Source organism: Momordica charantia (genome assembly GCF_013281855.1).
Source record: "Momordica charantia cultivar OHB3-1 chromosome 6 unlocalized genomic scaffold, Mcharantia_2.0 BLBB01000006.1, whole genome shotgun sequence".
Lineage (NCBI taxonomy): Eukaryota > Viridiplantae > Streptophyta > Magnoliopsida > Cucurbitales > Cucurbitaceae > Momordica > Momordica charantia.
This window is the reverse complement of record NW_028275164.1, coordinates 33,274,285-33,297,151: the sequence shown is the minus strand read 5'-3', so window position 1 is coordinate 33,297,151 and position 22,867 is coordinate 33,274,285. Positions and strand designations below refer to the sequence as shown.

The 22,867-nt window shown below is 38.3% G+C and overlaps 6 protein-coding genes and 1 long non-coding RNA gene across 16 annotated transcripts; 5 read left to right on the top strand and 2 right to left on the bottom strand.

The window, feature by feature from the left end:
- Positions 1-67: 67 nt before the first annotated feature.
- LOC111022709 (uncharacterized) lies at positions 68-663 on the top strand. Its single transcript, XM_022299927.2, has one exon. The coding sequence runs from the start codon at positions 104-106 to the stop codon at positions 518-520; it is 417 nt and encodes a 138-aa protein (XP_022155619.2). The 5' UTR covers positions 68-103; the 3' UTR covers positions 521-663.
- Positions 664-1,451: 788 nt separating this feature from the next.
- Positions 1,452-5,314, bottom strand: LOC111022673 (uncharacterized). 3 transcript variants are annotated; one of them, XM_022299867.2, is made up of 7 exons: positions 5,158-5,314; positions 3,678-4,076; positions 3,286-3,357; positions 2,962-3,027; positions 2,629-2,694; positions 1,992-2,051; positions 1,452-1,838 (listed from the first exon to the last, which is right to left on the bottom strand). In XM_022299867.2, the coding sequence occupies exons 2-7, from the start codon at positions 4,050-4,052 to the stop codon at positions 1,680-1,682; spliced, it is 798 nt and encodes a 265-aa protein (XP_022155559.1). In that variant the 5' UTR covers positions 4,053-4,076; positions 5,158-5,314; the 3' UTR covers positions 1,452-1,679. The 3 variants fall into 3 exon arrangements, with proteins under 3 accessions (XP_022155559.1, XP_022155558.1, XP_022155561.1); XM_022299866.2 differs by lacking the exon at positions 5,158-5,314 and adding an exon at positions 4,891-5,104; XM_022299869.2 differs by lacking the exon at positions 5,158-5,314 and adding an exon at positions 4,422-4,640.
- A 111-nt stretch (positions 5,315-5,425) lies between these two features.
- Positions 5,426-8,602, top strand: LOC111022752 (small nuclear ribonucleoprotein SmD1b). Its single transcript, XM_022299984.2, has 4 exons — positions 5,426-5,580; positions 5,705-5,781; positions 8,007-8,198; positions 8,334-8,602. Exons 1-4 carry the CDS (start codon positions 5,567-5,569, stop codon positions 8,393-8,395), a joined length of 345 nt encoding a protein of 114 aa, XP_022155676.1. The 5' UTR covers positions 5,426-5,566; the 3' UTR covers positions 8,396-8,602.
- Positions 5,788-6,388, top strand: LOC148211104 (uncharacterized). The gene is made up of 2 exons (XR_015791739.1): positions 5,788-6,162; positions 6,251-6,388. It is a non-coding gene; the product is annotated as an uncharacterized LOC148211104 (long non-coding RNA).
- Positions 8,603-9,308: 706 nt separating the features above from the next.
- On the top strand, positions 9,309-9,811 carry LOC111022685 (outer envelope membrane protein 7). The gene has a single exon (XM_022299894.2). The coding sequence runs from the start codon at positions 9,447-9,449 to the stop codon at positions 9,657-9,659; it is 213 nt and encodes a 70-aa protein (XP_022155586.1). The 5' UTR covers positions 9,309-9,446; the 3' UTR covers positions 9,660-9,811.
- A 138-nt stretch (positions 9,812-9,949) lies between these two features.
- LOC111022713 (protein trichome birefringence-like 10) lies at positions 9,950-19,122 on the top strand. 8 transcript variants are annotated; one of them, XM_088125780.1, is made up of 7 exons: positions 12,270-14,019; positions 14,875-15,013; positions 15,119-15,264; positions 16,397-16,555; positions 16,992-17,669; positions 17,967-18,124; positions 18,309-19,122. In XM_088125780.1, the coding sequence occupies exons 1-5, from the start codon at positions 13,559-13,561 to the stop codon at positions 17,347-17,349; spliced, it is 1,263 nt and encodes a 420-aa protein (XP_087981906.1). In that variant the 5' UTR covers positions 12,270-13,558; the 3' UTR covers positions 17,350-17,669; positions 17,967-18,124; positions 18,309-19,122. The 8 variants fall into 8 exon arrangements, with proteins under 8 accessions (XP_022155626.1, XP_087981906.1, XP_087981904.1 ...); XM_088125778.1 differs by having other exon boundaries at positions 12,281-14,019; positions 14,875-15,264; positions 18,309-18,558; positions 18,648-19,122; XM_088125774.1 differs by having other exon boundaries at positions 12,281-14,019; positions 14,875-15,264.
- On the bottom strand, positions 18,288-18,948 carry LOC148211103 (antifungal protein ginkbilobin-like protein). Its single transcript, XM_088125781.1, has one exon. It carries the CDS (start codon positions 18,946-18,948, stop codon positions 18,544-18,546), a length of 405 nt encoding a protein of 134 aa, XP_087981907.1. The 3' UTR covers positions 18,288-18,543.
- Positions 19,123-22,867: the final 3,745 nt, after the last annotated feature.

The window sequence follows — 22,867 nt, the reverse complement described above, 5'->3', positions numbered from 1 at the left end:
AGAAACAAAAGTGACTGAGTTGTGTTACAATCGGAAACAGATGGGGAGGTTCAAAATTGCTCACCTATTAGCAGCATTGTGTGTTTTAGTTCTGATACCCCAAATGGAGGGGCAAGCATGGTCACAGCCGTCGCCGTTGTTGCCTCCACGTCCTCTATGTTCTTCACAATTTGCACTGGCGAGCTATGCATGTGCGAGGCTGCCTTTGAACCCAGAACCCATTCCAATTCTTCCGCCTCCTTCGCCGGTGGATGAGGATGGACACGGGCACGGGCACGGGCACGGGCACGGGCACGGGCACGGCCATCAGCACCAACACCACCATAGGCGCCGCCACCACACCCACTCACCGGTGGCAGAGGAATGTTGTCGATGGGCGAGGGAGGTGGATAGCGAATGCGTGTGTGACGCATTAATTCACTTGGCCAACTTCCTGATTCGACCCTCTCATGCATTTACCGTCGCCATCACAGATGATTGCATTGTCACTTACTCGTGCAATGGACGAATCAAGATTTGAAGCACACCACTTTGCGTGTTCAATTACACATTTCGGAACACGTAGCCTGGCTTTATTCATCGCAATTAATAAATACATTTTTATGTTTCTAGTTTCTACTCATTTCTCGCCCTCGAATATGTAATTCAAATTTTCCATGTCAATTTTATTAGTGATGAAGATGATAACTAACGAAACTCCAGTTTATCTTTCTTTTCGAGAATATAATTTTTTTTATTTAAAACAAATAAATAAACAATCGCAGTCATGTTAGCCCATTGGAATTGGGGCGAAACTTAGATACGTGGGCTAAAGTGGCCCAAAATGAAGAAGGAGAGTAATTGCATGAGAATTAAGATACAAATGCCGAATGCTATCACATCATCATTTACACACCCTTCTCACTTCTCTTTCCCAATGCATTAATCCTAACTACCATATCAACATTGAACAACAATCAATCAAATTTAGTGAGTTGGTGAATCAACCACCCAATTGACTTTCTTAATTCCCAAACTGAATTAACAAAAAGCAGCTTTTAAGAATTGATTCAAATATCTTAAAGAAATTTTCCTACACGCATAAGAGGATCTCACATTGCATCTAACTAATTAGAAAAATATAAAAACTAATTGCATATATTGCCAATTGCCACTCCATCAACTACAATTTTTACACACCAAGAGTTAGAGTGGTGCTCCATCGCTTCTATGATCGCATCTCAATTTATTTGACTCAATGGGGTAAGGGAGCAAGAGACGGTGATTACTAATGCCCATCTTTTATATATTTTCTTCTATACATTACGTATGACAAAAGGTTTTGGTGTCATGCATCATATATAGTTGACTTTGTATTCGTTCTCTGTAGCTTCTCAGCACGTACAAGCTAAGTTTCAGGCATATGACAATGTAATGTGTGCAAGTTTGGTCGGAATATAAGAGATAATAAATGGAGTGTCAAAAACTACATTGCTATGATATTCCTCCATCTCACTTGCATGGTCTTTTCCAACTTCAACTGGATGCTACAGATCAACATAACTATTTTTTTTCAGTGTTACCAAGGCCGTACCTGGTACCTGTTCTTTCGGTTCATTAACAAGGCCTACATACTTAATAAAGCAGAAGCAGAATTGTTGCACATAAGATGATAAGAATGTTCAGGTTGATTATACGGTTCAGCATGATCCTTCAGCAAAATCCATGGGCATCAAAAACAGGCCCTTGTTCTCCAGTAGCTGAGCTGCAGCTGACGGGTCAACTTCCAGCAGTTTTCCCACCATCTCCTCAAGTGGTTCGCCCTGCATCTCTTGATGGCTCATGTAGTGACCATATCCCTACCAAAAAACAATGATACAGGAGCTTCTATTTTTCATCCAAAAATATTGAAATATGTAAAGAATACTAGAAAACCCTACACGAGTACTGCTGAACGAACTTCCCAAGAGAAAAATGAAAATGAAACGTTAAAACCAAGTATGTGTTGATACCTCAACGAATCTAAAAGGCTCAGAAGATGATTCTCCTCCTAGTTTGCTCTGACTCAAGTCCTGCATGACCGTATAGATGCTTTAGGCCCTTAGTCTCTTCCACACCCACAACATCACTCTATCATTATATGTTAAGATATTTCACAGTATTGGTCTGCTTATAGAACTATTTACACTATAACTACAACAAAAACATAGTAAACAAGCATCTTAAGCTTTAACTTGCTCTGCTATAGATGATATAGTCTTTGGGTGGCCTCTACAAGCAAAAGACAATATAGCTGGCCCTTATTTCTCAACGACATGCCGCACTATTCCTACTAGTTAATAGCTAACTATATCTCTTTACAAGTCCCCAATATTTCAGATTGACGCTCATACGATTCAAAAGATTAAATCCAGAAATGATATATTAAACATCTTCAACACTGTTGACGCAAATTCTTATCAACATTACCACCATATGGATCTCTCTCTCTCACCAACATCCCTTCGAATGGGCTAAGAAGACCCAAGAAGCCAACAAGCTACAAAGAGAGTCTTACCAACATATGGATCAGAATTACACAAATATGATTTCCCCAAACTGTAAAGCACCCTATAACGTGCAAAACAGAGCAAAAGCCAGGCCGCCTACCTTTATTTGAAGCTGTAAGTGCTTTACGTGGTCAATAACATCATCCAAAACAGATGCTTGATTTCCCTTAAAAACCAAAATTAAAATGGATTTAAAGAAATAGTCAGCCTATACTGCGGGTAGAGAAATGGAAAGTTCAAGAGATAAAGCATTCAATCACTTTCATCCTTTGACAGCCGAATGGTTCAAACATGTCTACTCATTGCATTTGTACAATGATAAATATTGAACAGTTTCAAGCAAGTGCTTTGAAGATCTTTTGGAATTTTGCTCCTGCACTTATTCCTTATAAAAGTTCATGCTAGTCTATGGCATAATGACACACAAGTTTACCTTTGAAGACTGAGGAAGAAGTTCCTGCAATGCTTCAAGTCTTTCAGCTATCCTTATCCTGCGTTGCTGAAATAAGAAGGTATGTTAAACAGGTTAACTTGGCCCCAAGGGATAACATCCAGTCCTGTTAACTGTTAAAAGTAAAATTATAAATAATTAAATAAATAGAATGGAATCACCACTAATTTGTGTCTTCACTTCGGATGATTAAATAACATTGGTTTGTTTATATTTCACACTTATGGTTTCACATTTCTGCTCCTTTTCTAAGTAAGCATTGTAACAGAAAAATTTAGGCGTTTAACCAGAAGGGGTTTGGCTTACGCGATCAGTTGAATAGCCTCTTCGACTTGATGAACTGGAACGTGGTTTGGATAGTATACCTGGTGCCTTGTTCTGCTCGGAAAGGCACTTATTAGGATAAAATGGAAAAATACAGACAGTGGAGTAATCGAGTAAGAAATATTGATTAAGCTGCAAATATGGTTAACATACATTGTGCCCAAAACTGAAAGCAGAGCACCTGAGGTGACATTAGCCAATAAATATTGATTAAGCTACAAATATGGTTAATTTACATACAGCGCAAAACTGAAAGCAGAGAACCTGAGGTGATATTTGCCTATATCCTTATGTTTACAAGATCTATATTGACTTCAGACAGTAACGCTGGTGACATTTGCATATAGGTTAAGCTTGGCACTGATCGACTTTACCTTGCGTGAATCGGTAGGTTTCGAACTGTCTGAACCTGTGGGATGATTGTATGAAAATTCTCCATGAATCTCAGAGACTCCATCAACAGCTTCAATAGTACTGAAAGGAACGTTTGCTAACATCTCTTTGGTAGACGCCTTTCTAGAAAAGTTTGAAGTTTCAGCAATAAACTCAACAAAGGTGGGAGTTGTTTTCACATTTTGTGTCCACTCAGTTAAGAGGGGGAAGTTGGTTTGGTTTACACTCCTATCAGCAGGTAAAACATGGTGATGGTTTGTACAATCTCCTGGTACACGGGAAACAATGTTGACATTCGCACCAAGTTTCACTGAGAGAATTTGTACAGAGTTGTTGCAGCCATTTTGTCCTTCCATTTTACCTGGGTCGTGACTTCTAACCTTAACAAGTCAAAATGAGTCAGTCCTGAAACTGAAATACTTAAAACAAGAATAAAACAATAACTGGCCACGCTTCAGTACTGCTACAACTAAACTAGGAAGCTAATGCTTGCTTAGAATGTCTTAAAGATGCTTCAAAAAGTCAATTCATCCTAAAATTAATACAACCGAGAAGAATGAATTGTCTGAAGTCACCATTGTTTGAGCAATTAAGAGGAAACTAGTAATCGATTACAGAGACCTGGAAATTCTTGGACGCATAAATGTCTCACCTTAGACCAACCCATTCTATGGAACTTGAACCTAGACCAACTCCACATAAGTCGCAAAGTACATTGATCCTACCTGAGTACCAACCAAGAGGTCTTTGAAAATTCATCGCCACAAGAACTTATGAAATGAGCATTTTCCCCATATTTTCCATTTCTTCGGAAGTATGATGTTAACTAGAAAACGTAGGGGCCGGGTTTTCATGAAGAAAAAGAACGCGGCAGGGCATAGCTACACTAAAGAAGATGCTGGAAGCAAAGTCACCGACAAATAGCAATATGGGTCGCATAGAAGCTTTAAGAAAAGAAAAAGGGAAAATCAAGAGGAAAAATTAGCAAAGCACAGAGGAAGAAATGTTAAAGTTAATCACTACCATAACCAGTGCCCAGATGGAGAAAATAAACAAACAAGGAAAAGAAAGACAGGTTCTAAGTAACAGGTCTTCAACTAGAACTGAAACGAAGGAAAATGCAACTAAGCATCAGGACTTCATTTTTTAAACTTTCTGAATCGGAAAGCTGAAAACATAAAACACCGCGATTACCACGCAGAAAAAAGACACCAAAATACTCATCTGATTGAACCATGAGAAAGTTGGGGGAAATACAGAGTTGGAGCGTTGAGCGAATGTAAAATCCAGCACCACCATATAACTAGGTCCAACTTCCTCATCGATGTTTAAAAAGGATTCAACTAAGATTTATTACTACTACAAACAAAGATGTGGTGTGCAGCTATTACACAATGCTAATGTTACGCAACGAGAAAAAAAGATGTAAAAAACATAACGATGGAAAGAAAGGGGCCTCACGGATAACAATGGTGAAACCGGGAAGACGAGGGTCTGAAGGGAAAGACGAGAGGAAAATGGCAACAGCCAACAGCAGAGCAGAGCAGAGCAGAGACAGAGAGAGAGTTGAGGGAACGACGCGGGTAGCTAGTTCTACTTCTACCTACGTGCTGGTTCCGGGCCGGCAAACCAGTACGTAATACCACGACAGGCCCACTTCTTTTTCTTTTTTTGTTTTATAAGCTTGGGTAGGGGTAGGAGTGTCATTTCATTTTCCATCCTTTTATTCTTTTTATTTTCATTTATACCCCCATCTACTTTGTCAAATTGCTAATTCTTACACACCGCAGCACGTACATATTTCCTCGTCTCCCGCTTCGTTTCTCTGTCTGAAGTTTGAAGCCCTACATTGTGTGTTTCCTCTGTTATCATGAAGCTCGTCAGGTATGCGCTTTTCTTTCGTTTCCTTTTATTCTTCTGGGAGACTCTTCCGTCTCGATCTTGTTCACAACGTTGAATGGTCGCTTTTATGTTTAGAAACTTGGTCTTGATCTTGATGTATCCGCAGGTTTTTGATGAAGCTCAACAATGAGACCGTCTCAATCGAACTCAAAAATGGAACTGTTGTCCATGGCACTATCACAGGTCTCAATCTCTCTTTTTCTCACAAACACGCTCACTGCATAAACACTTTCTTGGTCTTGTTAAACCCTAGATTTAGAGACTTGCGGGCAGAGCATTTATTAAACTTCAACTGCCGTTCTGTTTTATGCTCTATATCCCTTTATCATTGGAAGTTGTAGAACATTTCAGTCCAAAGGGATAATTGGAACTTCGATTGTTACTGTCAATTTCGAGTGGTTCATGATATACCATCTGCTCTCTAGTCTTGATAACCTTGGACTACGTAGATTTCTATCTGCAAGATTGCTGCTAAACTTCTAATCTTGATCTTTCTTTAGAAACTACGTGTGCCTGTTTTCTTGCGGTGGCTAATAGTAAATTGCTACCCGAAGTCACTCCCAGGTTCAGTCATCCGCCCGTGTATAACTCTCGTATTTCTTGCAACTTACTCAACGGATATCTCCCGACATATGTTCCGGCAATTTTGTAGGTGTGAAAGCCAACAAAAAGGTTCTGGCAAGTGCACACTCGGAGAACCACGAACGTGCTCCCAATTTTAATTTTAATAAATGGTATTAAACTCATGGGTACCTTTCAGGAAATTGAATTCCTTTCCTTCTGGGTGTCATCCTCCCTCTCATCTTTAATAAAGAAATATGGTAACTTCTTATCAAAAACAAAAAGATATGGCAACTCAGGATTTGTTTTAAATCCTTTATTAATAGAGGGAATGAGTTCAAAACATAGTCGTCACCTACCTAGGGTTTAATAACTTATGAATTTCTCAGACGGTTCTCCCATGAGATTAGTCGAGATATGCGCAAGTTGACGTGGAAGCAGACGCTCATGGATGTAAGAGAAAAAAAATAATACTACTGATGATGCTTAATATACATGCATTATTTTCATCCCATTACATATCAGTAAATCTAAACAAATGTTTAGAATGTCTCCTCACATTTTTTGTGGAAACTCCTACACCAGCAGCGAATGACTCCAACAGTTCCTTCTCTTTCCCCTGAAGTGTACATACTTCAACTTTAACTTGAACCTTTTTTCACCTCCACTAGCATAGTAGGGACTCAGTCCCAGAGTTATTACATTAACTTCTTCCGAACTCCAGCATTTTGGGTTGTGTAGCCAATATGAGATTTGGTGAATTATGATTTTTTTGGATCACAGAGACTGTATTATAAACAAAAGAGAATAAGCCGGGTAGAGAAAACTTCTTCCAAAGGAGCTACAATAGAAGAGATTTCCAATTAGAGTTAATCATAAGAAGATTGTAGTTAATAAAGGGGTTTCTTGCATTTGGAATGCCACCAAGGAGGAATGTGTTGTACACCATTACAAGAGAAATACCTTTTGGTGTAGGTTTCGCCATCTATCCTTGTGGTTCCACTTCCACCCCTTAGATGCCAACCATCACCCTCCCCCATGGATGAATCTCCATAACTATTTATGGGGGTGGGGGGCATTTTGTATATCTCTACACTACTAATGAGACTAGTTATTTGTTCATGGTGAGCGTCTTTCTTTACTTGATGTTTTTATGGAGAGTTAAGACTCAATGCCATAATTTTAGTTTGTTACATTTTCTGTTGGAGGATTTCACTTGAGACTTTAACTGTCTAAATGCAGACAATATGCTTGAACAACCTATAATACTCTTATGCCTTGTAAAATCTTGTTTTGACCATGATACATAGTAGCATCTAAATTTTGTGTTGATAAGAAACAGAGAATGTATTAGATCACAAGAGCATATAAAAAAGAAGGGTAATGAGATATCCCATAAAACCTGAGGTTACAAAAAGGCTTCCCAGTGGGCAAAAATATGCAAATGCTCATAATTACAAAAATCTTCAAAAAGAAGACCCCTAGATGATGTGTGGACCTTAAACGCTCTCTGAGCTAGAGTAGATCCCTTTAAATTTTCTCCAATTTCTCTCAAACTGCAAACGCCGAAAGAGTAGCATTACATTGGTGCACAAAGTTCTAGTAGGACCTTTAGAGATTGGGACCTAGGAGCAACTGGCCACAGAAGCATTTAAGTTACATGATTATGCTACATGTTTCAGTTGTTTTCAACAATTACTTCTAAAACATGCGGTATTTAGATGACCACCACGGAGATTGGCACCACATCATTGCAGCTGTTAAGTTTAGATGTGGTCTCTTCAAGGACACTGCATTCATTAAAAAAAAAAAAGACATTGACGGGTTGATTTTCTTGTATTATTTAGGCGTGGATATTAGCATGAATACACATTTGAAGGCTGTGAAGCTTACTCTGAAGGGGAAAAATCCAGTTACCATGGATCATTTAAGTGTGAGGGGTAACAACATCAGATATTATATTCTACCTGACAGCTTGAATCTTGAGACTTTACTTGTTGAAGAGACACCCAGGGTCAAGCCCAAGAAACCAACTGCGGGTATGTATTGTCCTTGCATTCTGGCCTATACTTTATGGGCATTTCCTGCAAGTCAATTTGTTTTATACTGAATTATATACACATTCATTATCATATATGTTGCTGATATATTTCTCCACTCTGCTGCAACTGTAGGAAGGCCTTTGGGACGTGGGCGGGGACGTGGCCGTGGTCGTGGTCGTGGGCGTGGACGCTAGATTTGTTGCAGTTGTTCCAATTTTTGTGTCCCGTAGTGTAAACACTTGTATTGTAGGGAAAGTTTATGAATTTAGTGACGTGGAGAAGTGGTATAGCAATTCCCTGTCCAATCTCATCATTTTTACAATGCTATCTAGTTTTTTTTCCTCCGCTATTAGTGATTTACTCTAATATCATCACAGTGATCAAACTCAGCCATGTGTTTAGATTGTTATCTCATTTTTTTACTTTCAACTCCGAAAGATGTTATCATGCAGTGGTTGAGTTGGTTACGATGAATATCAACTTGTTTCATATGCTTGCCATCGACAAAATATTAGTAAGACTCTAAACACTAAGCTTCAGCTTTGGTCCTGCCCGTTCTTGAAGTTCCCCTCGAAGTTGGTTCAGGTGCAAGGAAATAATGGAAAGTACAAATAATAGGAGAAGCTTAACTATGTGAACCCTCTGCTCCATATTCAATTGAAAGAGAGTTTTCAGTTTTATGGTTCTTGTGTGTCTCATTACTGTCCTTAGAGTAGTGTTATATTGATATTTGTTTCGTTATGATTTAGAGGGGGGAACTCGAGAAGTGCAAATTAAGACTCTGTTTAATCAATTCAAAGTATGTCCTCACTGAGACTTAGCACACGAGACTTTGTAGCCCACCCCTATGTTGTTGAAATAAGACTTGTATTTCAAAAGTAGGTTTCATTTTTTAAAATAAAAAATCGTGTAAAAACATGTTGGAGAGTATTACTTCTACTTTATGGGTATGCAATGTGAACGGATGAAAGTATAGAAAATAAACAGATTAAATGGAAGCAGAGGGGTTATTATTATTATTATTATTATCTATTTTATTTTCATTTCAGAAACTTATAGGCATCGCACTCACACGAGTCCAAAAAAATTTGTACTAGGTCTTCATAACAATTTCCGTGGTTTTAAGACCTTGGACTAACTGACCCTTGTTTCATGGGTTCCCGCTTCTAACATTTTCTTCGTCGCTACGCCAAGGGAAGGTTTCTGCGAGACCTAGCCCTAGCGAACTCAGTCACAAGAAGAAAAATGGGAAAAAAGCCGTCCGGGACCAAGCAAGCATTTGTTCTCTTCGGAGCTTTAGCGTTGGGTTGGCTCGCCATAGAGATGGCTTTCAAGCCCTTCCTCGATAAGGCGCGCTCGGCCATGGACAAGTCTGATCCCACTCGGGATCCCGACGACCTTGTCGATAATCTATCTGATCACAGGCCATCCGATGACGATGAATCTACCACTGCTTAAACTAGCAATTGGAAGGTACGAGAGAGTCGGATAATAGTGTAGTTTGTCGCCGTCATCTTGTGTATGAGAACTGGAATCTTACATATTTCCATACCGTATAAGGTCAGTACTGGACCATTTTAAATTCAATTGAAGTCCTTCAGCTTTTATAATTAGTGCTTCTAAAGTCTGGTTCCTCGTTTCCGAATGTGCTTGAATTCCTAATCAATTCCACAACTTCCACCTCCTGTAACTCTAGCTAGAAGCCTGTAGCTGGAGGATGTGCGGGTTGCGTATTCGAGGAATGGTTTAAGAGAAATAAGTGGTTAACCTTGTTCAATGTGGTGGGTTTTTGACAATGCAGCTTCGCGTTGCAAATTTATGTTTTGAAATTAACTAAATCAGATGCTATGCTCATGGGGTTTCTCATTTGCAAAATTTCAGAGGCGAAACGCCCTCTTTATAAAATTTGATTAGACTGGTAGAAACAAAAAAAAAAAAAAAATATTGTGTTGAAAATCACATTCTATCGTGGCCACGAGAGAGTTGATGATTAAATCAGATGCTATCAAATGTTAGTTGGGTGATGGATCTTGTCCATATCATCATAATGTTGGAAAAAGTTGCCGACAAATTATATTAGGTAACAAAACTGACTAAAACCGAGTGTTTGACAGGATAATGATGTATCTTTGTGAAACATTCTTCGGTGGCCTAGCTGCACGGTCAACCCGGGGTTGATTGATACCAGTTGCATCCTCCTTCTTTGGTTTTAATATCAAGATTCATTTTTAATCTCTAAACTTATTATATTGACTAGCTTTTAATGCCATTAGATGCTGATTATGTATCGCCACATCCCAATTGTTGGTGTTGACCTTAAGATAAATGGTAGTGAGATGGATTAATACGACTTCACACATGATCTAGATGACTCATCGCAACTCTAAAGATTAGTCGAAGATTGATGGTTAGCAGTTCAATTTGAACAGTTTTTATAGCTCTACCAATTGTCGGATGGAATAGAACCAACTTGGATATAATAGGATCCATCCATGATCGAACTGAGGAACAAGAGCACAAGTAGTTGTACAAATGATTATGTATAAAAGAGTGTCAAGTGTTTGTATCCTACTGTTTTATTATACAAATGGTGTGCATTTTTCAGATCAACGATAGGCTATATGCGGCTTTCTACTACTTTTGCAAAGTATAAAGAAATCACTACACTATGGATATTATTTGCCAACTATGACTTCTTTACATACTATTGTGCTCAGCCGTTTGCTAATTTGGTCATCACTTTGAACTCTCTGGTATAAGTTGACAGTACAGTAGGTTTGTCTTGGAGTGAGTATCGCATCCTTGTGTGGTAAATGAATGATGCTGGGTTAGCATGTGGTTGGTTAGTTGTCATTCTCACTCATCATACATCCCATACAAAGATATTTAAGGGAGGGACCTATCTATGATTCTCGGTTGACCATCAAATGTTCTCAAATCTCAAACACTTCTTTACATGAGGTTTACTCGACCACGTGATTTAATTTTGTCCATGTGGATTGTGGAGGTCAAAGGTGTGAAATTTTCATAGGAAGGGGCAAAAATGTTCATTTAAGCTTTTTTGGTATATTAGTTCTCAATTCTAAAAACTTAAAATCTTAACCTTTTTCAACAGTGTTTTTAATCCAAGGCAAACCAGGGGTGCCTTTGGCTTTAGTTGGAAACTTAGCAGACTGCTGGAGAAGTTTAGAATTAGCTTTTGTCTTAGATTATCAGGTCACCCAGGTGAATGCGTTGCCTATGCATAATTGCTGGAAGTGAAGGTTTTGCAATAGCAAAATGCTTCTGAGGCTCTTGAGCTCGCTCGTTAGACCTGAAGTGCAATTATTGTCGAAGGAGAGGACCATCTTGGTTTTCGTTTTACTTTCCTCTTCGTAATGTTCTATAAGGAATTCACCTTACCGGGTATCTATCAGTGGCTTAAAGCCCATTCTGTGTGTTGGATTTGAAATCAAAACCTGTAGAGTACTCTGTTAGGAACCCTATGGGTTATTCCATAGTGGAAATCAAAGGCCGTTGATTATTTGCACCACGTAGTTGTGAGTTCCCAGTTTGTTTGCTCACCAACGTACTATAAATCAGTTGATTTTTCTTTTATTTAAATTTGTTTTGATTTTCTTAATCTAGTGTTTATTTGGGTGGGGAAGTAACTCTATATCTTTGTATAGAGTCCTTGTCAGCCCAAGTTTTTTACCACGTACTCGTTGAACGAGATGAGGCTGCCTCCATCATAGAGAGAGGTTAAACGTTGATGGTGATACAGGCAGGCAATATTTGACAAAATGAAAACTGAAATGGCTAGAATTCCACTGTTGGCTTTGTTTTATTAGCATTAGCAAAGCTGGATTCCAACACCCATAAAAGACTCTTATATTTTGCATTCAAGTTGGAGTCTTCTCATGTGTTCTTCTTTCCCAAGGGCATCCCAAATTTAATTTAACATGCTACATATCTCTCTCTCTCTCTCTGTGTGGGCCGTCCATGACACATTGTTATCTCTTTATGTTATCTTTCTGTTCAAAATCGATGGTGGCGGTGGCGGTGGCAGTGGCAGGATGGAAGAAGAGTAAAGGAAGATGGTAGTGGAAGTGGAGCAAGGCATGATAAGACCCAGATGGAGAGGAGCAGAAAAGAGGGAGACTTGGATTGGAATTTGGAATGAGCAGTGGGAGTGGTGGGGCACTCTGGTTTGAATTGGAGTGGTAGTAATCAATCTAAAGTTTTTAAAAGAGGATAATCCACCCAAATCATGTGGCCCTCTACGTTTGAACCTTCTCGATGCGAACAAGCAATAATAATTAATATGAAACCTTGTCCTACGCCTTTTTCTTCTAAAGCAAAAGCCTTCAGTTTCTCTTTTCATACTATAATTCCTCAGTTTCAAATTAATTGATTGTGGTGACAAAAAAATTATCCCTTTCTTTGTAACTAGTAAGAGACAGTCCGTAGCCTTCAAAAAAAAAAATGTAAGAATGTAAATGTATAAAAAGAAATGGTGAAAAAACAGTGTGGGCAGAGATATATGTAGAGAAGTTCATAAAAGGAAGTGTCTATGTGGAGTTTTGGTGTAAGAGAGAATGCATGTGTATAGTATGGAGAGCATTAATAGTGTCAGAAATTGATGTATTATAGAATTTAATCCTTAAATTTGTTGCAAAATTGTAAGTTGAATTTGCAGTAAAAGTGGAAAAATAAGGTCAAAGTATGTTCCATTTTAAGGACCCATGTTTGGCACGCACGCGGTATATTTGTCCTGAAGGGCCCAAAATCTTGTCCACTTTACCGGCAAGTCCGCCGCCACGACAGCACGTAGCGTACCGACAAGTTAATCGCCGACTCCAATCTCCAAAACCCCCACTCTAAAACCATCCTAAACAATCTCTCCGTCTTCTTCTACTGCACATTTGTCTCTCATTCCTTCTTCTCTTGCAGTCACAAAAGTGACCTTTTTCCAGCTCATGGCCTTTTTTGTTATCGACTCTTTTGATTTGTGAACAGAAGGATTCCATCAAGCTCTCTCGATCCAATGTATTGACCTCTGTTCCAAACTCAGAGTAAAGTGAACTACTTGTAAGTTTGTAACTTGCTTGTTCCCTCCCAGATACTATCTCCCTTACAAACTCCGCCTACACCTCTGTCCTATAATGTCTATTAAATCAGAGGTATTTTCAGATTTTAATGCTTGAATTACTTCCCTTGCCCGAAGAAGCAAAATCCGTAACACTGACCTGTCTTTCGCCAGTAATGCTTACTTTTACTCGAAGTCCCCACCGTTTCGCTCCAAACCCACCTGTCTTTGTACTCGTGTGTTAAATCCATCGTTTGAGCTGCTTCCGGGGCCTTTCTGTATCACAACCATGACTCCTAATCACAGTACAATGGCTAAGAGCAATCCTCCGCCAGAAAACACAATGACCCACTTACAGTTTTTTAGGAAATTCAAGCGTTTGAACCCTCTCGAGCCCTCCCTTGCAATTCTTGGTTTCTTTTTCGTCACTATTTTGTTCATTTGCGGCATCTTTTACTTTGATTACCGGTCCATTGCCAGTGGGCTTCGTAATAGTGGGACTGCTTGGCTTGGTTTGCGTATTTCTTCTTCATCGTCAATGGTGGGGGATGCACTGCCAGGATTCCTTGATGAAGGAGGGGATGGTTGTGATGTTTTCGATGGGACTTGGGTTTGGGATGACAGCTACCCTCTGTACCAATCCCAAACTTGTTCATTTTTGGACGAAGGTTTCAGGTGTAATGAAAAAGGAAGGCTTGATGTCTTCTATACCAAGTGGCGTTGGCAACCTAAAAACTGCAACTTGCCCAGGTTTCTAGTTTCTTTTTTCGTACTATAGATATTTGTTTGGAAACCAAGATAACGTATAGAAGAAACCTTTTTAGTTCCTATTACGCGTGTTCTACGTTCCTGATAGCTCTAAGTAGCTTAGTTGAACAGAAATCTTCCGAAATTCTTTTTGGTAATTAAACCGCTTGTACGTTTCATTCAATTCAATTAGTTAATTATGAAGTCAGTAGAATTTGCATGTAAGATGGGCCTTTATCAATACTTATTACATAAGAGTTCTAGTTTTGTCAGTTAATGGTTCTCCTTTTTGGATTTCAGATAGCTTTAATTAGCTCAGTTGAAAGGGAAAACTTCCTCAAGTTCTGCTTTCTTGATGGATCCTTTCACATTTTTACCATAAATAATATATAATTGATTGCTTCTGTACTATTGATCATCTCACTCGCAACCACTACGCCTCCCTACCCCCACCCCCGAGGGGTATGTTTGGTTTTGGACATTTGATCAATGGTGGGTTCAAAATAAAATTCCTATCTTTTTGCACATACTTCTTCATCTTAAAGTTGTCTCACTGATTGATCGTTTGGGGGTGGGGAGTCTTTAATATTTTCATTATTTAAGTTGTTCATGTTCTTAATTAAGGGGCTATATCTACATTGATTAGCTATTGAATTTCTTGTTAGAGGTTAGGGTCAGCTTGTATTGTTCTCTGGCCATTTATACGTTTTGAGTATGTTTTCAGTAATCATCCAGGTGTGGTACTTCAACTGAATATTATTCTGCTCAACAGCTTTTTTTCTTGAACTCTGTTCTTGACTGCACCAGATCAGTGAGTATCTGACAATATAATATTCATTACCTTCTCTTGAGAAACAGGTTTGATGCGAGCAAGATGTTAGACAAGTTACGTAACCAGCGACTTATATTTGTTGGTGATTCAATTGGGAGGAATCAATGGGAGTCCATGCTCTGCATGCTCTCCTCTGCTATTTCCAACAAAAGTTTAGTTTATGAGGTGAATGGGAACCCAATAACAAAGCACTCAGGGTCCTTGGTATTCAAGTTTGAGGACTTCAACTGCACTGTTGAGTACTACAGGTCACCCTTTCTTGTTGTTCAGGGACATCCTCCAGTAGATGCTCCAAAAGAAGTGAAGATGACTTTAAAAGTGGATCAAATTGACTGGATTTCTTACCAGTGGAGAGATGCAGATATCTTGATTCTCAATGCTGGACATTGGTGGAACTATGAGAAGACAATACGAGAGTATTATTTCTTCCATATGATCTTTTTAATAGACAACCTAATATATGATTCTTTATAGTCTAGCATTCAATCCCAGGAATCAACATAAAAACAGGATTTGAAAGTTATCATATATTATGCATTTTCTTTTTTTGGTGTGGTATAAAAGATGATAATTTCATGGATAATAACGGGACATGGATTTTTTTTAATTCCTATCACTTTGCTTTGAGTTGATACCTTATCTACCATTGTCATTCGTACTCCTTTTTTCTGATTCATGTTGATTGTAAAACATTTTTGTAACTCCTTTGTCGAAGTGGGAGAATATCTTTTCCTCCCCCCTTTTGCTGCATTCATTTGGCGTTCAAAACAACTATTTCCTGTCTCATTAAAGGGAAAATAACACATTAATCCTTAGTAATAGAAGCCAATAGCGAGTGATTTAAGTGCAGCATGCTCAAAGCATCATATGATATAGACTTTTGCTTCAAAACGTTTCAGAGGTTGCAACAGATTTAAGTCTTCTAGTTCTTTGGTTCAATATAAAATAGATTTACAGTGAAAAGCTCTTATTTTCAAGCATCATATGGTATAAACTTTTACTTCAAAGCAAGTAACTAAAGAGCAGCATGTTCTTTGGTTCACTACAAATTTTAGACATTTACTTCAGTGTTTTAGAAACTACAGTATGTTTCTCATTTCATAGTTGTTGCATACAGTTCTTGGCATCTTGCATTTGGTAGTGGATAGAAGGTTGTATCTAGACCGATTTCTTGGCAATGGAAAATCTGTGATACTTTTCTACGTGCAGTTTGTTCTGATGAACCATGATCATATTAGACACAGACAGAAATGAGCTTAAAAGAATGCCTTTAAGTTTTCGTTCTGATTTTATGGATCCATTTCTGTTTTTTCTACCCATTTTATATGCTATAAGGCTGTGTTTGTGTGTTATATCAAGATTCTTACACTTCTCTAACCTTAGAATGGTTATCCAGCCATTTTTCGTTCTCAACTAACAAAACGAGTGCTTAAATCTCTAGAGTATATGTATTCTCTGTGTTGCTAATGCAACTATTGTAGCTCAAGTTATAAAAAATTGATTGATTATCCTGTTTTTTTCTTTTTTTTTTTCAATTTAATATTTTAGGGGCTGTTACTTTCAAGAAGGGGAAGAGGTGAAGATGAATATGAGCATTGGTAACGCTTTCAGAAAATCAATTCAGACTGTAATTGATTGGATAGGCAAAGAAGTGAACTCAAACAAGACTTACGTCCTTTTCCGAACCTATTCTCCTGTTCATTTCAGGTGCTGTTTTTTTGCTGTTATTTCATTTTTTCTGGCCTAGTAAAGATTCCTTTTATCCTTTTCCTCTTTGGATCTTAATTTGTTGCCACAAGTTTGGATACTTTCTCTACCATTTTGCATTAATAGTTACCAGATCAACGTCATTTTATCTATCTTCCAATTACTGAGTTCAGTAACAACAGTAACAATTTTAAGGTTTCGCCTGCAAATAACATTCTGCATTAGCAATTTTCAAGTTCAATAACAATTTGCATTAGTAATTTTTTAAGTTCTTTCCATTTTTCAAGTTGGAGAACATCAGAAATTGGAAATGACCAGTGGGAAAGTTTCAATTTCATGATAAACATTCAACATGCAAAGTACCGTCTATTTGCTAGTTTTGAAGTTTTGCCGTATTATAGATACACAAAACATGATGTCATGCTTGATGTTACAGAGGCGGTAATTGGAATGCTGGTGGTGGTTGTCACTTAGAAACGCTCCCTGATTTGGGGTCATTACTTGATTATCAGGGAACTCACTTTAAAACGGTTATAGAAGTGTTATCAGAGCGGTCAAACAAGTCACAAATGGTGAAATTGGATTTGTTGAATGTGACTACCATGACATTAAGTAGAAAAGATGGTCATCCTTCGGTGTATTACCTTGGGGGAAAGACTAGCCCCGCTTTTCTCCACCATCAAGACTGCAGTCACTGGTGTCTTCCTGGAGTTCCTGATTCTTGGAATGAGCTTGTTTATGCTCTTCTCATGAAGCGAGACATCGTTCGTCCTCAAGTTCCAACGAAACCTTGAGTGACATTAATGCAGGATTTTGGATATTGGTTCCTTGGTTGTCAACCAAACTCAGTATGACAACCTAACTTCACATTCGGAAAGCATGGCTTGAGCATTTTCAATTACCAAGCAAAGAATATTTCTTCCTTGGGTGAAATTTACTAGTGTTCACAACTTCACATGCTGGTATTTGCTGCAATTTGCCAAGCATTATTCAGGCGAACCACAAGTTGCTGGCGGCATGACATCAAACTAGGATCACACCCTTGGTTGCTGGATATAGGCTGCTGAGGCACTTGTTTTCCCAAGGGGTCAGAAATCGAATTGAAGAACCTCTGGTATGCGTTTTTTTTTTTTGACCCAAGCTTGATAATTGAGATTTACCCTCACTCGTATACAGTGTTTCAGATGTCATTTAGTGATACAAGTTTTCTGGATAGGAGAAGGAAATCTAGAAAGAGAACTGTACAAAACTTGATCTTTACACTATGCTTTCTGTGTATAAAAAGAGACGAAAAATATGATGTAAATTGGGTTTGTACTTGTAGAACTACAATCTGTTAGCCTATTTAATTTTCAGAAAACATCTCTGTCATACTACTTATATTTTCCTTTCCTTTTATTGCTTTGTGAAGGGGTGGTCCATCCTCTGGGAGAAAAAGGAAGGACTGAGCTCTGTCAGTAAAGCCCTTCTTCCTGTCTTTGCATACCCATTTGGGCATAGTGTTCAGAGAAGAATAAATAAGATTGTCAATAGATTTATTGAATAACAATTTTTCAGCGAAGCAATGAGGTTAGGCACCCTTCAGTGAGGACAAGTGTCGGTTTTTGGTCTAATTTCTGAAATGTTAAGATGTAATTCCAAGATTCTGTTTCTTAGACTAACTGCAAGAATTCCAAGGTTAAACTCGAGTCCTTTGCTTTGGTTTAACACAACGCACACAACACTTATTGCCTTTCTGAACATCATGTCACAGGAAAGCACCAATCAGGTGTCCTGATATCTTCATTTAAAGTTGAAAAAGAAAAAGTGAAAAACACGATCCCGAATCCCGACCAGATAAGACAAAGAGACACAACTTGCAAGGAAGTGAAACGAGTGCAATTCAAAGAGAAAAGATAGGATTGAGCACGCACACACTAGTTGGATGGGATCCATTGAATAGAAGAGAACGCATATGTTTGGATGGTTTGAAACTGAAGAGTCTTCGTTTAATCATCAAATGGGTATTGCTCGTACCTAATTGCACAGTCATTGAGCACCGCACGACCCCCAATTCTCATTTGACACGTTCCCAACATGTTGCTCTTAGCAGCGCCAAGACAAGTGGTGCAGTCTGAGGTTGTCAGATTTTGGTTACAGGAAACATGACCGTAAGCGAAGGCATTAGGGTAAGGAGATATGTTGTAGAAATCATATTTCTTGCTGCTGGGAGTTGAATTCCCCAACTCTTCCAGAACATAACTCAGACTCACTGCAAAAGGATCGCCCCCCGTGAATATTCCAGAGTTGCACAAAACAGACTTCACTCCAGTGTTTGGAACGCACACCACCATAGTGGACAAACCAAAGAAAGCGAGAAAAGCCGCTGAGATCTTCAGACTAGAATCATCCATCTCTTCTTCTTCCTTGAGTTTTGATCTGGTTTCAGAATGGACGACCTTTGAAGTTGAAACATAAGTGGGTCCAATCTATTTTCTTGGTTTTTTCCCATTCTCTGTGAATAGTCTTTCTTTTAAAAAAAAACATATATTGTCTGGATATGTTTATCTCTTTCTCTGGTTTTGACTTGTTCTCCCTCCATTTGTCATTTTCATAATGTCTCAGTTTTTCGAAGGAGAAACCAATGAGTTCTATTCACAATTTCAGTTTCTTTTGGTATGAGAAAAATAGTCAAATCATAGCTAATCAAAATAGTTCTCGTGAAGAGTTCTCTTGATTGGAGAATTTGCACATCCTTTTTGTCAAAGCCATGTAATTCCTTATTTGAGACGGACTTTTAAACTGATTAAGATTTCGTCTTCTAGAGTTTTAGTGATGGTAGAACAGTCCATGGTAATATAAATTCTGAGAAGCAATAATCCTTAACCTTGAAGATTTATAGCCGACAAATTACTCTTTGTTATGTGGTAGTCAACTAGAATGGCTCTTTGCTGTAATGAGTCATCCCAAGTTGAATAAATGAATCATTTGTAATGGAGCTAGAGGTCGAAAGAAAATAGGACAGATCTCACTTACCAGGAAGTTCTGTCCTTTTAGGATAGGATATACTTCCACTTTATCTCAATTGTTTTGCAGTTTGCAGTTTTTTATTTTTTTTATTTTTATTATTTTTTTCAAGTGTTATAAGGTTCCAGTGTAACATCATCTTCCGGAAAAGGAAAAGTACAGTTTTCTGAGACAAAACTGGATGGAACCAAATTTCACCTCAGTTAGAACTAAGAAAAGTTTTCAAATATAAAAGTAAGAAGTAACATATTTATTAGTATAAGAATTGCAGTTTATGTAAAACTCAAAAATAAAATCTTGCCTATACCAATGGTAGGGGAAATTGGGATTTTTGACCCCTTTCAATAACCACTCTGGATTTTTGACCCCCTTTTGTTTTTTACTTATTCATGACCCCTTCACCTCAGATTTCTGACCCCTAATTTTATCATGTAAATTGACTAAATTGCCCTCATTTCATAATAAATGCATTTATGATATAATGGATTTCCAACAAACCCACCAACCACCAACTTAACAATTCTCACTTTGTTTTTTCAACTCTAAATCACCACACACATGCAAGTCACGTTTTTTTTTCCAATACTCAAGATTTTCTCCACGTGATTGTTGGCCCACATTATCCAATCGATCGGTCCCCACATAATCCGTTATCTCGAATCCATTGTTTTCACAATATAGGTATGTCCATTTCATCATTTTAGAATATTGTACTTCTTCAAACTTGTAATGATACGAAATTTTATCATTTTTCTAGAAAAACATGTTATTTTATGGAAAACATAAATGAAGTCTAGAATTTATCTTGGACCGGGATTGGTACCGGGATGAAATTTAGAACCGAGTTTGAGACCGAGATAGAAGGTAAACTTAAGCCCGGTCCTTCATGTCCAGATACGACCGGGACCGGGATCGGGACCGATTTTTGTGGATTTTTTACACTGCACATCTAGGGCTTTCGAAGAAGAGGAAAATAATACGTAATCGGCGCCAGGGAAATGAATCGATTGAGACTAAAATCGTGTTTTTGAAAACTAATACTGAGGGGGGGGGGGCTGATGTTGAAATAGCCAAAGAACCAAAAATTAGATCGAGAAATACAGTGAACATGAAAGGTCGAGAGCTAGAAAAATCGAGAGCTAGAAAGATCGAGAGCGAGACATATTGAGAACGAGAGAATCTCCATTGATTTACAATTATCGTGAGTGTGCTAGGAAGAGCGAAATCGAGAATCATCGTGATCTCGACAGTGAACTTGAAATATCGAGAGCTAGAAAGATCGAGAGCTAGAAAGATCGAGAGCGAGAAATATCGAGAACGAGAGAAGCTCCATTGATTTGCAATTATAGGGTGTGAAATAGGTAGAGAAACATCGAGATCGAGAAAGACTTTCTGGATTCTATCTCGGGCCTCGTCCCGATCCATTTCGAACCGGGATGAGTCCCAAGATGGATTCCAGAAGGATGGTCTTTCTGGATACCATCTCGGTCTTCATCCCGGTCTATTTCGAACCGAGATGAGGCCCGAGATGGAATCCAGAAAGTCCATCCTTCTGGAATGGACTTTCAGGGTTTCATCTCGGTCCTAAATCCACCGGGCTTAAAGCTGAGATGGAACCCTGAAAGTCAAAAATTAAAACAAAACAATGGAAGAAACAATAAATCAAACTTCATAATAACCTTGGCTACTTCAGATAGAGCCGAAGGTTGAAATCATTCACACCCACGCAAAGAACGAAGAAAAAAAAGGTAGAAAATCATTCACAATAAGATCGCGAGTTCGAAAGAAAAATTACCTCAATTAGGGAAGGGGGAAAGCTCTGATAGAGACGAAGTGAGGGAGACGAAGAAGAAACGGCGGAGATGAACTTTCTGGTTGTGAGGGAGAGACCGGGATGAAGACTGGGATGGACAACGAGATAGTGAATGAGGGAGGGGAAGGACCGAGACAGGGAGGGAAAGGAGGAGAGGGCTGGGTTTGATTTCTTTTTTTAAATTGAGGGTAACTTGTTAATTTTACCAAGCACAATAAGGGGAGAGTTCAGAAATCTGAGGTGGAGGGGTCATAAATAGGTAAAAATCAAAAGGGGGTCGAAAGTCCAAAGTAGTTATTGGAATGGGTCAAAAATCCCAATTTCACTAATGGTAGACAATATCATACTACTCTAAAAATATAGAGAAGTTGAACCTAACTTATGTGGATAGAATCCTTGAAAGACAAACAGAGGTGGAGGAGGCTCACTTTGCTGATTTCATCTATCTACAATTTTGGCCTTGTTCATTAAATGTAAAATTTAACACGAACAAAATTTTTACTCGTTGAAACACAAACATTTGTTCCATACTTTTCATAAAAGAAAAAGAGAAAATTGATAGAAACTATGGAGGAGATTGAGATTGAGGGTAAAATCAGCAAATCCAGAGCCTTTATGTGAATGAAACTCTCAAATGCGAACAGAACTTGTGAGATTATCTCAAAAGGATTTGTGGTTGAGCACTAATAAAGAGTTAGAGAATTGACTAGGATACGGATAGATACAATTTGGAGGAAGGCTTGGTGGCCTTTTGTTTGAGAGGAAAATTGTTACACAAATTTAACGAAGTCATTCAACATTAGTTAAAAATGAGAGAGATCTACAATGTATAAGTAAAAACAAAATCTCTATTGATTGATGTAGAAATATCTATTGATGTGAGTAATTTTGGGGTAGAATTCAAAAACAAAACTATATGGACTTTAGTTTTAAAAGCAAAACTCATAGTGGAGAATATTATACTATTGTGAAGATACACAAAGATTTGTTGTCCTAAAACCCTCCTCTCCCAGAGCTGCCTTATTAAGATGAAAAAAGATGCTCATTACCTTATAGTTTCCAAATCTAAAAAAGATGCCTACTTTTTGGTTGGTCCAGCTTGAAATTTGTTTTGGTTCAGTCTACAGCCCGGCTATCGCTATGCTTATTAAAATGGATCCAACTTTGGCTGATCTTCTCGGGTTGCAGAGAGCCAAAAATGAAAATGGTCTGGATCTGCTGCAACTCCACTGTCAACTAACGTGTTTCTTCCACAGCAAAAGGGACTCTTTTTTATTATTATTTCCTCTCCTTTAAACCCACTTTTCCTTTTCAGATTTATTATTAAAGAATGCAACTGCTCTTAGTATTGAAATCATAATATGAAGATCCTCAAGATTGTGAAGCAATAAAGCAGAAGATTTTTTGGGCCATATGGAGTCTTAAATATTCTAATAACAGAATTGCTTTTTTGATGTGATAATTGTACGGAGTAATGGGTCGCCACTGAGTCA

What these genes read in the sequence shown, in the direction of transcription:
- LOC111022709 (XM_022299927.2), top strand. Translation starts at nt 104, where the DNA reads ATGGAGGGGCAAGCATGGTCACAGCCGTCGCCGTTGTTGCCTCCACGT.
- LOC111022685 (XM_022299894.2), top strand. Translation starts at nt 9,447, where the DNA reads ATGGGAAAAAAGCCGTCCGGGACCAAGCAAGCATTTGTTCTCTTCGGA.
- LOC111022713 (XM_088125779.1), top strand. Translation starts at nt 13,559, where the DNA reads ATGACTCCTAATCACAGTACAATGGCTAAGAGCAATCCTCCGCCAGAA. An exon ending in AAAAACTGCAACTTGCCCAG is followed by an intron (nt 14,020 to 14,874) that starts GTTTCTAGTTTC and finishes CTTGAGAAACAG; the next exon opens with GTTTGATGCGAGCAAGATGT. An exon ending in TATTCTCCTGTTCATTTCAG is followed by an intron (nt 16,556 to 16,991) that starts GTGCTGTTTTTT and finishes TTGATGTTACAG; the next exon opens with AGGCGGTAATTGGAATGCTG.
- LOC111022673 (XM_022299866.2), bottom strand. Translation starts at nt 4,995, where the DNA reads ATGGTGGTGCTGGATTTTACATTCGCTCAACGCTCCAACTCTGTATTT. An exon ending in TGGTGTCTTTTTTCTGCGTG is followed by an intron (nt 4,077 to 4,890) that starts GTAATCGCGGTG and finishes TGACTTGTTAAG; the next exon opens with GTTAGAAGTCACGACCCAGG. An exon ending in ACTTACAGCTTCAAATAAAG is followed by an intron (nt 2,052 to 2,628) that starts GTAGGCGGCCTG and finishes ACGGTCATGCAG; the next exon opens with GACTTGAGTCAGAGCAAACT.
- LOC111022752 (XM_022299984.2), top strand. An exon ending in TGTCCATGGCACTATCACAG is followed by an intron (nt 5,782 to 8,006) that starts GTCTCAATCTCT and finishes TGTATTATTTAG; the next exon opens with GCGTGGATATTAGCATGAAT. An exon ending in GCCCAAGAAACCAACTGCGG is followed by an intron (nt 8,199 to 8,333) that starts GTATGTATTGTC and finishes CTGCAACTGTAG; the next exon opens with GAAGGCCTTTGGGACGTGGG.
- LOC148211103 (XM_088125781.1), bottom strand. Translation starts at nt 18,948, where the DNA reads ATGGATGATTCTAGTCTGAAGATCTCAGCGGCTTTTCTCGCTTTCTTT.